The following is a 13,701-nucleotide window of genomic DNA, read 5'->3' as shown; positions in this document are numbered from 1 at the left end:
AAATGGGATTGATATTAGGCCTGTCAGTTTGACCTCAGTGCCGGGGAAGCTCATGGAGCAGATTATCTTGAGGGTCATCACGCGGCTCTTGCAGGGCAAGCAGGCGATCAGGCCCAGTCAGCATGGGTTTATGAAAGGCAGGTCCTGCTTGACGAACCTGATCTCCTTCTATGACCAAGTGACGCGCTTGGTGGATGAGGGAAAGGCTGTGGACGTGGTCTACGTTGACCTCAGTAAGGCTTTTGACACCATTCCCCACAACATTCTCCTCAAGAAACTGGCTGCTCGGGGCTTGGACTGGCGTACGCTTCGCTGGGTTAGAAACTGGCTGGATGGCCGGGCCCAGAGAGTTGTGGTGAATGGAGTCAAATCTGGTTGGAGGCCGGTCACTAGTGGAGTCCCCCAGGGCTCGGTACTGGGGCCGGTCCTCTTTAATATCTTTATTGATGATCTGGATGAGGGCGTCCAGTGCACCCTCAGTAAGTTTGCAGATGACACCAAGCTAAGTGCGTGTGTCGATCTGCTCGAGGGCAGGAAGGCTCTGCAGGAGGATCTGGATAGGCTGGAGCGATGGGCTGAGGTCAACTGCATGAAGTTCAACAAGGCCAAGTGCTGGGTCCTGCACCTGGGCTGCAACAACCCCAAGCAGAGCTACAGGCTGGGAGATGAGTGGCTGGAAAGCTGCCTGGCCGAGAAGGACCTGGGAGTATTGGTGGATAGTCGGCTGAATATGAGCCAGCAGTGTGCTCAGGTGGCCAAGAAGGCCAACGGCATCCTGGCCTGTATAAGAAGCAGTGTGGCCAGCAGGTCGAGGGAAGTGATTGTGCCCCTGTACTCGGCTCTGGTGAGGCCGCACCTCGAGTACTGTGTTCAGTTTTGGGCCCCTCGCTACAGGAAGGACATGGACGTGCTCGAGCGAGTCCAGAGAAGGGCGACCAAGCTTGTGAGGGGTCTGGAGAACAAGTCTTACGAGGAGCGGCTGAGGGAGCTGGGCTTGTTCAGCCTGGAGAAGAGGAGGCTCAGGGGCGACCTCATCGCTCTCTACAGTTACCTGAAAGGAGGCTGTAGAGAGGTGGGGGTTGGTCTATTCTCCCACGTGCCTAGTGACAGGACGAGGGGGAATGGGCTAAAGTTGCGACAGGGGAGTTTTAGGTTGGATGTTAGGAAGTACTTCTTTACCGAACGGGTTATTAAGCATTGGAACGGGCTGCCCAGGGAGGTGGTGGAGTCACCATCCCTGGAGGTCTTTAAAAGACGTTTAGATGTAGAGCTTAGGGATATGGTTTAGTGGAGTACTTAGTGTTAGGTCGGAGGTTGGACTCGATGATCTTGAGGTCTCTTCCAACCTAGAGAAATCTGTGAATCTGTGATATCTTGGATCTTGACCTGTCTATATATCTGAGCTCGCTAAGAAACTCAAATCAGAGAGCATGTGCTGTTACATATTAAAAACCTGTAACTTGAGCTTAAAAATACTTGAACCAATCCTAAACACTTTTCTCTTTGTTCAGAAGTGTTTGCTCAAGCGAAGAAAATACTATGTGATTCAGACTGTGTTTTTTGAATGAGTCATTGACCTGCCTTGGTATTGCTGAGACCTGTAGTCCAATATTAAGTGCTCTAAAATAATCCTATCCTACATAATTTTATTTTTCAATCTAGGTCCATCAGGGAAAAACAGAGTTGGTCAGCTCACCGAATAGCACAACAGTTTATCCTCAGTTTATCAAATCTTCACAGTCTCTACCAACTAACAGGTAAATTGGTCATTTTTCTCTTCCTTGCTTACTTGTAAGAAAATGTAGTTTTACTAGAACTGCAGTACACCAGAATGCTTTGCAAATATCACACTCAGAAATTATATTTCCAGTTACAAGAAAAATGACTGTGTAGAAAATGAATTTTTATCATTCAGTTGTTTTGCAGTCATATTTAAGGTAGCTTATTGTAACTGAGTCCTTTTGAGTTGTTGGTCTTGGGACCCTGGAAACCTATCACCAAGGATCCCATGACAGATTACTAGGAAAATAAAGACTGTTATTAGTCAGTTTTGCTGCACAAGGAGGCTATATGTCCTTTGAAAGGTATACAGGAGCCTGCAAATCAAAATTAATTAATTAATAGACTTTATATATAGCCTAGATTTGTTCTTAAAAAGATGTCCTGGTGCTACACTTATGCAGCATATTGTTCCACAATGATATTGCATGTGATATTGTAAAACACTAGTGCGTCCTCTGCAGTACAAAAATGTAATTATGTCAGTTGTTTCATCATTGATCACTTTGGATTTCAAAATATCTAATTTAAATTTGCAGTAACAGATCCTTCATAGCCTTCAAGCAAGGCAGAGTATGAGAAAATGCATACCAGACTATGCAGGTTTCTATGCTCATGGACAATCTCCTTCCTTTTCACTTTCTGCCTCTCTCTCCCTCCTTCTCATTATATTGTTTATCTTTCTCTGACGTGTAGCTTTACCTATATTTTTATAACAATACTCAAATGATATTTCCTGCTTTGCAGCAAACATAATATATCCTACATGCCATTAAATAATGAATACTTTTTGATTTGCCTAAAACTAAAATACATTTTAATTTTTATTGTAAACTCCTGTATATCTACAGTAATTTCCCCATAATCAGTGCAGAGAGAGAATGAAACAAATAATCCTCTAAGGATGTCTAAGAAGGCATTTTCAAATGTCTCAAGCTGATGAAAACCAACTCTAGTTTTTTTGACTTTGCTTCAATTCTTATTCTGTGTTCTCTAAAGATTTAGATGCTATTTGCTTTGCATGACATGGTTTAAGACCAAATTTGAGCTGTTCATTTCTGGTTTTAGGCTGAAGGTTACTAGTCCCACAGCAAAGCTGATGGAACAGAATGTGAAAGCATTTTTAGTCTAGCTCAGCACAAAGCCAGCCAAGTTAGCTCAAACAATCCATGACTGTCATTTGAACTCTTTAACTTCATACTGAATTAAACTAAGGACTTCTTGCACAACCTCTTTGCCTTGTTGTTCTTGGGAACAACAACTTCTCATTGGTGTACTACTGCATTGCTCAGGTCAGTGATATCTTCTGCAGTTTAAGCTAGAATCAAAAAGAGCATATGATAATGCCTCAGGAGCTTTTCAGTGCGATGGGAGACTGCCCTCCATGAGTGGTGCTTTCTTCTTCCAACATCCTCGCTCCATCTCAGAAGCAAAATTGCATAATTGGTTCCTGTATATTTTTATTTTAAACTTTTCCTTCAAATGCCTTGATCGTTTGTGTTTATTACTGGGGGACAGATCTCAGAAAAGGTTATCTGGTATTTGGAATAGAACAGGGGAAAATGTCTCGTGCCTTTAAACTGCCGAGCTTATTTCAGAGTCCTGTAGTGTCCCACATGGTCTCTTAGAAAAACTCTCATGTTCTTTAAACAGTTTTTCTGTGTTTAAGTAATGGATGTGTTCAGTGATACTGGCTGACTGGTCCTTACATAGGTATCACAGACCCAGAGCATTCATCTTCTTGAACTGAAATTGTAGAAAGAGTCAGGAAGTATATAGTTTTGTTTTCCCGTATCTAATACCATTTCTATCAGCATTCTTGCAATGATCCTTCAAAGCTAACTGATCTTTCCTTCTTACAGTTCCAGAGAACCAATCTTATTTTGTTTGTTTAAACATATTTTACACAGGTACATTTCCAATTATGATGTATATGGAATTAGAAGTACTATTTCTGCTTTTTGTGAGGCAGAGCTGCAGGCTTAACATCCTACTGTGCATGAAATTTTACTTTTCCCCCTACTTGAGGCAATAACATTTTAGAGTAGCAGTTTCCAATTTCATGGGCTCTAAGAGTATAAAACAGTAAAATATTTATTTTCCAAGGATTTCTTTGACCCCAGTCGACACAGGAACTTTACTTACCAGCTCCCATGATTATGTAGGATGAGTCTAGGCTACAATTTCTCCTCTCTGTTACATAGTCCCAAGACACAAATGGCTCTTTGTTTCTAATTCACCTTAAATCAACAGTCTCTTTCTGAAATGATATTGCTATCTTCACCTAGCAGAATAACTGATCACAAAAGCAGAGACCAACATAAATTATATACAATATAATGTGTAAATAAAACCTATTTCCAAGAAGGAATTTAGTTCACAGGTGTGTTCAATAGATACAAGATCTAAAACTGGGCTGCACGTCAGAAATCTAGGATTGCTGTTGACAGAATAAGTATGCAGTAAAACTACTCAGACATACTTCTTAGTGTGAATGGATATAAATACAGACTTTAGGATTAGAAGTAATAAATTTTCTATTTCAGCACATCAAGGATACAAGTATATGTCATAATCTTTCTTGAGATTTATGTCTGTTTGAACAAAATCTTTTGATCACCTTCTAGTGCCTAATTCTTATGGATTGTTATTGTATGGCACACCTTGGTTATGTTATTAAGCCTTGGGAAGGGAATGAGATAGCCTCAAATTATATTTTATATTAAATCAATTTATAACTAAAATAACAGAGAGGGGAAGCTAGTAATCCTTGTGAGGCTTAAGAAGGATACACACATATAAAAGGCATTCAATCCATGCCCAAACTTGTCTCTTTTTCATTTGAGAAAAAGAAAAAGGGGGTGGGGGGGGGGGGCTGAATTGTTAAGTGTCAAAATGAGTTTGTTATAAAGGAGTTAAACAGCATTTCTGCCTTGGTAAGCTTTGAAAACCGTTGGATTGATCCTACTCCCACTAGAGTAAGAAGAAAAACCTCACTGATTTCAGTGACCACAGTTCTGAAGTAGTGAGTAGGGTGACATCAGTGGGTTTTGGGATGAGAAAAAACATGTCTGCATAAGAAAGGACATTTATTGAACAGGTTAATCCTGTTACTAAATCTGATATACATAAAATAGCTGAAACCAATAGTTTGTATATATGTATAGAAGCTAATAGGCTCATGTTCATTAACCTGTTGAATAGATTCAACAGGTTTCCAGATTATATTTATCTTTGCATATACTTCATATGAAGCTTGTAGAAATATTAAATCTCATCTTTTCTGAAAATATTACTTAAAAAGGAGAACAACTGTGCAAAGTACAGAAAGAATGACCCATCTTTATATTCCACATAGAAAAGTGTCTAACCAGCAATCCCAGGGTCACAGGACAAAGAGAAATGAAGAGGAATAAAATAATCAAGAATTTTATCCAAAAGGAACACCTTCGAACTTGAAAAAGAATAGAATTATAGAATCATTAAGGTTGGAAAAGACTTCCAAGATCATCTGGTCCAACTATACCCCTACCACCAATATCACCCACTAAACCATGTCCGTAAGCACTAGGTCCAACCTTTCCTTTCCGCCACCTCCCTGGGCAACCCATTCCAAATATACCCTACTTGTCCATGTTCTCTCTACCATCTCTACCATAAAGCTGTGGTATTAACTGCAACTCACACTGTATATATGTTTATGTCTCTCAGTGGCTTCCTGTCAAGTCTGCAAAAAGTCTTTGTTCATCCTTGCACATTCCTCTAACATGTTGTCTTTCATTTAAGAAGTTTATCAGAACCTTTTCTGTTCAAGTTACTTCTCTTGCTGAATGTTTAATTTCACTAGTGTTGAACTGTTCTTGTACTTCCCTTCAATCAAGCAAATGTTGGATACTTACTCAAATCTAAAAATTTTGGATTGTTTTCTTCTCTCGGAAGGAATCCATTCCTTTTCAATTCACTGATATTCTAACCTCAGTCATTCCCTTTTACTTGATCTCACTTGTCCTGTTCCAGCAAACCCCAGAGTGACATGAAGATATTTTCAGACAACACTTCACATTCTTTGGTGACTTCTACCACCAGTTGTTTTAGTATTATTGTCCTGAACAATACTTTAGGATTGCAAAATTTACTCCCTATATTAGTGCTGTGTGAAAAAAATTGAAACATTTGCACTTTTTGCAGCATTTTCTATCTTGTTTGTTTTTCATTCCTGCCAATTTTCTGCAGTGTTACATGATGATAAAATATAATGTGGGAATAACATGTTTGATTAATGACATTTCAAAGGTTTTCAAATGTTGGTAACAATTTAACTCAAACAATTTATCTAAGAATTTCCAAGTGAAGCCAAATTTGATTTTGTAACCGAATACAGAAATGCTCCGATTTTAAGCATCTTTAATCTTGCTAAATATATTTTGTCTGCCTTTAAACAGAACATCTGTTCCCTTCACTTCCAAGGCTCAGATGACTGGAGAACTGCAGCTGATTTGTTTTTAACAATGCAGAGGTTGCATATCTTTGAAGTTAACACTCATTCTCCATTTTATTCAGTGCTGCACTGGCAAATCAAGCATTCATACAATGACACACATCATCTTTCCAGCTTCTCCACCCTGAGTGCTAGATGGAGTTGATCAGCTCAGAGGACAGCTGCCTCTGGCCCTTGGGATCCCACAGCAAGGGAGACACTACAGCAGCACTGTGTACATCTCTCCAGCTGCTGCCCCATGCCCAACCCAGACATATGCCTTCCCAACAGATGACCCAAACAGGAAAAGCAAGTCACCCACTGGGTGAAACTTCATCTACTAAGATTTTAAAAAAAAAAAAAAAATCGAGAAATCTGTCAACTATCTGTAATCTCCAGAAAAAGCATGAAATTTACTGAAACAGTACGGAAACAGGGATTTGAGACAGCTTGAATTCGGCTCAAGAAAAAAAAAAAAAGATTCAGAATGAAAAATGGAATTATACATTGTCAAAAGAACCTGAATAATGTTAGAGCTTAGGAGCCAGATATAGAGACTGCATTTCTACAGCTCATATGTCCATCTAAATCCAAAACTGTGAGTCAGGAGTGCCAAGTTACACATTACAGAAATGTTAGTTGGAAGACACCTCTAGAGATCTCTACACCGACCTCTTGCTTGAAGGACTATCATCACAGTAAATTAGGTCACCTATGGTTTTCTCTGGCTTTGTCAAGCACCCAGACTCAAGAAGTGCTGACTGCATTTGAAAATTGAGTCACCAAACACTTCTTACTTTCAGTTTTCCTTAACACCTTCAGTTTCACCTCTTTGCCAATGCAAAATTTTCTCAGATTTAGCAGCTAGAAAAGTAGTTTTCATGCAAAGACATCAACACCTAAGACTCCCGTGATGCCCAGTCCTTCAGGCTTAACGCATTGCCCCCACCCAAATCTGTCATAATGGATTTCCATTCAATTTGGAGCAGTATTAGCAAAATTTCCCCTTTTCTCATCACTGGAAAAGCATCTAATACTCAGATTAAAGAGGAGAGTACTGGCTTCTGAAAAGAGTTTAGGAGGAAGTTGCACACCCTAAATGTTACTGAATCTGAGCATACAAACTACTGCACAAGGAAATTACGCTCTTTCATCCCCTTTTTATTCAACCTATCTTGCAATGCCATGGAAAAATTGTCACAGCTTCAGAATGAAGGGTGCAGATTATCCCCATACAGACCATCCCTCTAACCTAAGGCTTAGAGCAATCACTATGATATGTAAAAAAGGCTTTGAGTTCTGCCGAGCTAAAAGACTCATTTGTTAGATTAGTACTCTTATAATTAACCTCTTACATGGAAGCAACATCTCAAGTCATTAAAAAGCTTCCTTAACTTGCAGGATAAGAGTTTGGATCCCACAGACAAATGTCTGGCTGTAACCACTCCCTAGACAGAATAGCAGGACCATCTCTGAACACAGTAATATTAATTTCCTGGTTCAGGGCATCACCTCAATCAATCAAATTTTATATATATATATATATATATATATATTTAGTTTAATTTTTAAATATCAGCTTCCTTGGGTGCCTTGTTCTCCCAGAGCTCTTTAAGGCAAGTTTTGGTATATTGTCCTGGGTCAAGGAGTCCAGCTGAAAGAAAGTGAGATCCTTAGAGGTTAAACCTTGTCAGACTTCTAGTGTCTTTTTTTTTTTTTAATATTACCATTTTAAAAAAGTGATTTAACAATTTTGGAGAAGAATTTTCATTGAAACTCAATGAATTCAATGAATGAGACATGAGTTCAGACATATAAATTACCGCAGCATAAAAATTACTTACATCAGCTGATGTATCACGGTATTTATAAACTTACACATTCAGTTCATGGCAAATAAAAAGCAAAGAAGCTTATGGCAATGAAAAAGAATCACGCTAAGTCACATTACACATTACATTTGTTGCAGGCAAAGAACACAATCATGGATGGTTGCCGTGGGTCAGATCATAGAATCACAGAATGGTTTGGGTTGGAAGGGAACTTAAAGATCATCTGCTTCCAACTTTTCTACCATGGGCAGGGACAACTTGGCCCAATCCAACTTGGTCTTGAACACTTCCAGGGATGAGACATCCATGGCTTCTGTGAGCAACCTGTCCCAGTGCCTCACCTCCCTCAGAGTAAAGAATTTCCTCCTTATATCTAATCTAAACCTACCCTCTTTCAGCTTAAAGCCATTACTCCTTGTCCTAACACTACACTCCCTGACAAAGATGATGTGTTAAGATTTATTAAACCATCATACGTAGGTATCTAAGGGCACAGACACAGAGCCCTTATAGAAAATGGAATTTAAGGCCCTAGATCACTTCATTTGTAAGAACTGCCAAATCAGTGGAAAAAAAAAAATCAGGAAATCCTAAAGCAGAACTACAATCTGGAGTTCCCAGATATTGTTAAACCGCATAGTAGGTAGTAACATCACACATCCTTCCTAGCTCTTGTAATATGTACACATAATAAAGTCTGGAATGTTATTAACATTAAATATGATATTTCTTTACTTGAATTAGACTGAGTCTTGATGTTATTTAATCCACTTAGGCAGGTGTGAATGGTATGGGACTTGAGGAGTTAAAGAGAAACATTCACTAAACCTAAAGCTGTTCATTTGAAAATGACTTATACTCTTGGGCACAATATCTTCTGCAAAAGTGAACCTGGCACAGTGTAATACAGTAAAATTTTAGTAATAAATTTCTTTCCTTTTTCAAGTTCTGTGCCAGAAATATCAATTCATCCGCCAACAATGAACAAACTACTGCAGAATTTGAAAAGCAAGAACTTGACAATCCTGCCATCTACTGGAAAAATCCTAAAACTGAGTAATTCCGTTTCTACTCTCATAGGGTTGTCACCAGATACAGCAGTGTTCACAAACACCCGGAGAGAGAGTGTCCCTGATATCCCACGGCAGAAATCTTCCTTCCTAGTTGAGAGATTCCTTGATAATGGTATCTGCAGGGACAGAAATGCACAACAGCCGTTTGCAATATATTTGGCTATCATCAACAAGTCCTCACTGAGTTTTTATTCAGTCTCCCACCAATTTCAGTAATAGTTTTGCTTGAGTAAAGAAAGAATGGAAAATGAGCTAAGGCCTCACTTGGCTAATAGTAAGTTTGAGAACTAAATATACCTCTACAAACTGTATCTCCATCAGGCACATCAAAGTGCTTTACAAGCCCTGCTTAGAAAGCAAATACTAAAAGCATAATCTTTATGAGTTTATGTGTCATTCCTTAGTAGTCACATTCCCTACATAAACCTAATCGTCACATGGCTTCAAATGAAAGCACTCTTTCTTCCAGTAAACAAGAGTTTTATATAGACAAAAAATATAGGCAAAAAAAAAAAAAAGCTTGAAAAACACTTTTCTTTGTGGTTACTTAGCATGTACTAACATTCCCTCTACAAGGATTATATTCTACCTTTCATTTCTGCTCCCATTCCAGCTTTTCAGAGACCACAAGAGCCAGCTTTAATGAAGAGACATCTGGGAAAAACAATTCAAGTAATTTTAATAACTCAACTTCAAAAACAAGGTAAGAAAGGTTATTCAGAGGAAAATGCAAACCAGTAATACAACACCTGGATAAGCCTCTATCACTCTCTGTAAAAACAGTCTCTTTAAACCACACACACACAAAAAGGTGGAAATAGCAGGTTTTCCTCCAACTTCCAAAACAACACAAGCTGTCCCATAGCTTTACACACATAGGTGCATTATCAATAGGAAAGAAATGGGTTCTTTTTGGCCTGAGGTATTCACCCCCATGAGATCATGAATCCTCATGACTGTTTCTTCTCCTGCAAGAGAAAGAGACTGAAAGAGTAAATATAAACAGTTGAAAGAAAGAGAGATCAGAGTATATAACTATCACGGAATGCAATGTCTGTGTAGAAAATTTTCATTCTCATGATTTTGTCCTTTTGAAATTTTTGTAAAATTTTAGATAAGTTTTCCTGTGTATCCTTAAAATATTTTGAGTTTCCCTCCTACAAATTATTCTAGTATAATAAAATTATAGCAGCAGCCTGGGTGTGTCAGGCTCAGCAAAAATAACATCATGTTTTTTTCAAAAGACATACCGCTTTGTGAAAATTAGCTTAGCAGTTAAGTGGAAACTACTCTCTCTCCCTTTTTTTTTTCTTTGACAGCTCTTAGTTTTTTTCTAACGTGCTCATTTCCATGTTCTTTTCTCCCACCAAAACATCATACCAAATCAGTATACTTCCAGAAGTTACATTCTCATTGTGCTCAACAGGTCTATTAATGCCCTTAGGAAAATATGGATAAGTTACTATTTTTCCAACTGCAGAAGTAAGAACAAACAACAAGGTGTTGTTTTTTTTCATTCATTTTCCAAAACACCAAAAAATATGGAAGAGTTCATCCCCCCAAATATAGCATTTTAAAATTGCATTTATGCTTATAAAAAAACAGAAGAAAGGAAGTTAAAATGGAATTTAGACAGCATTTTCTCAAATACATTGTATATTTTTTATTTATGTATTATTGCTCCTTTGCTGGTATTTTGAGTTCTCCTTGTACATTACATCAGAGATATTTTATTGAGATCATTTGTTATTTCTGCATTTTTTTCTGTTTTGGTTCACAAATTCAGTGACTGAGGACTTAATTAGTAGCACAAAGACAAGGATGTCAGACTTCTGTTTTGTGCTAGGCACAATTACTTTTTACTGCAATAGACAGTAAGAAACATCAGAAGTAACTATAATTAGAAAGGTGGGGTATGTGAAAATATTTTTTCTCCCTTTAATTCCACTTGTGCTTTCACATTGTAGTTTTTATCACTATATTTCTGATTCTAACATTGATGTTTACACAAGGCTAAAGACACCAGGCCAAATTCTTAGCTGATTAAAATAGCTTCTTTGTACTACATCATCTTATACCACCAGAGGGTCTATCCAAAAGCAGATGTAAGTCAGTGATTTAACTGCATAGATACAAGGGCTTGGTCCGGGCCAGAGACTTAACAGCACAAAGAAGTTGCCTCTGTCAGCAAATGTCGTGAATATCATGTGCTTGTTTACTGCCATGTATGGATGAAACCTTAATTCCCTTACAGTAGGCAAAGATACTAATTATCTGTTCAAATAAATAGCTGCCTTTTTTCCTGAAACAAACAAACATATGGCATGTTGTATCATTTCTTTGGTAAACTCACTATGCAAGGCCTTTCCACTTGGTGGTAAGTCTTTGACTCAGCAGTAAAATATTTTTAATCCTTTGTGAGATGTTTTATAACCAATCAGCATGTAGCCCTAGCAAATTAAAAAGCTATTAATTGATCTTAGGAGCCTACATAAGAGCATTTAGGTGTCCTGAGCTTGATTTTACTTTGAACCATGCCCTCTCTAACATCTATACATCTCTAGTTGGAAAACAAAGTCCTCCATGTTGAAGAAGAGAGATAAAGCAACAGAAAAATAACCTTACTCAGTTAAAACCACAAATACTCTTTCTCATTTCAGGACCTCACCAAGTTCAAATACACCTATTCCTCTAACTGGAGACAGCCAGACTGATGCTGACATCCTAGCTTTTATTAAAGCAAGACAGAACATCCTGCAAAAGAAAGGTAAATCCTGCCAAAACAAATAGGAGGCCAAACAAAAATCTCCAGTAGAGCATTTTAAAGCCAAAATAGCTTTAGTCCACATTTACACTGACACAAGTGAGAACTGATTCTGGCTTAAGTTATATTACATTACATCCTCAGCCATTCTAAACCCTTGAGGTTCTTCACATGTATTTATTTTAGTAGCTCAATGCTGCAACCTAAAACTATGAAGGCTGCCTGTTTTAACCAACCACCATCATGCGTGTCTGTGCTGCCAGCACGGTGTATTTATTTACACTTGAAAATGCACTTGAATGTGGTTTCTCAGTAATTTAAATACCTCCAAATCTTTGTTTACTATCTGGCCTGGTTTTCAGCTGGTACTAATTTAGCTGTAATAATTAACAACAAATAAAGATTATGCAAATGATTTCATTGCACCCTACTTCATCAAGCAGACTAGCCCGCTGTGTCTAACAGAGTATATTATTAAAGGATATTTCATTATATCAAGGTCTAGTAAAACTTTCTATGGATATTTGTCACCAAATCAGTTACTAAGAGAAATCATAGGCAGGCAATAAAGTTAGCTCACTCTACAGTATGATTAGTAAAATTGGCAGGAAGCAGAAAGCACTAAATACACAATAGTGGTGCTGCAAGGTAGCCTGAAAGAAATTCATTATTATAAAGAAAAGCAATCTGTGATTTTCTTTTTTTTTCTTTTTTTTTTTTGAGTAATAGTTTTTAGTTGCAGCAACCAATTAGACAGAAGATTAAAGCAATAGTGGCTAGTGAAGCAATAACTTTCCATCAGCACTTGAGCGCTGATGACAGCATTATTCAGTAAGCTATCAGCACCTGGCAGATGGTGTTAGCACTGTCACAAAGTGGGGTTTTGTTATCACACTGCTTATCAGGTAAAACTGTCAGGTAAACACACAGTGGCTGAAAAAACAGCCCCCTTACACTCATCCAAAGCAAACACTTAACACACTTAGGCTTTGGGTTCCCTTTTGTCTTTATTTAGAAAAGCTGTTGTCAAGTTTCTTCTGCAAATGAAATTAAGTTGAATTTATAGGCAGCTCACCAGAAATAGGTTAGAGATAAGTGTCTTACAACAAACATTTCAGGCCTTTAGAGTGTCCAGATCTGATCCATTTTGTATACAGTAATCTATCAAGCACATCTTGTCCTGTGATCATCTATCTCCTAAATCATACCATATTAGGAACATCTCTCTCAAATGCCTTTTCCATCCTGCTTGCTTTTCAGCCACAGGCTATTACCTAACATCATACATCAGTTTCAGAAGGGACTAGGCATTATCTACATTGACAACTATCTGGCCTGAAGGTCATGAATAGTATTCTTGCAGAACAAAGGAGGGTCAACACTTTAAAAATCCTTCTGAAGTTCTGAAGTTCTGACTTATTTTCTGACTTAATTTCAGAAATTCTTCTGAAGTTCTGACTTATTCTGACAATCCTGGTAGTGCAGAGCTGAATGGCGCAACCAGTCACTAAGCAGGGGGGAAAGAGTAAAGAGGATTCATAAATATGACCTGCATATTATAAACACTTGGGGACCTGATGTGTCATAGATATGAAACAGCTCAGCAGCAAGTTCTGAGAAGGATTTAGAGTCAACCTGGCAGATTAAAGGCTTCTTTTACTGGACTGAAAGGAAGACTTCCCTGATCTGAAAAATGGAGCAGGAGCCATTGATCAAAAAGTTTGTTAATTCTGATGTAGCAAGATGAAGGGACCAGGACCGCTAAGGAAGTACTTT

The 13,701-nt window shown here is 38.2% G+C and overlaps 1 protein-coding gene across 1 annotated transcript in view; it reads left to right on the top strand.

Moving 5' to 3' along the window:
• KIF6 (kinesin family member 6) overlaps positions 1 to 13,701 on the top strand; it is a 173,619-nt gene that overhangs the window by 155,759 nt on the left and 4,159 nt on the right. Inside the window, exons 19-21 of the mRNA XM_083828484.1 lie at positions 1,663 to 1,757; positions 9,775 to 9,864; positions 11,822 to 11,928. Coding sequence (XP_083684610.1) covers positions 1,663 to 1,757; positions 9,775 to 9,864; positions 11,822 to 11,928 — 292 coding nt within the window. The remainder of the gene's footprint in view (positions 1 to 1,662; positions 1,758 to 9,774; positions 9,865 to 11,821; positions 11,929 to 13,701) is intronic.

Source organism: Anser anser (genome assembly GCF_964211835.1).
Source record: "Anser anser genome assembly, chromosome: 3".
NCBI lineage: Eukaryota > Metazoa > Chordata > Aves > Anseriformes > Anatidae > Anser > Anser anser.
This window is presented reverse-complemented; position numbering and strand designations above follow the sequence as displayed.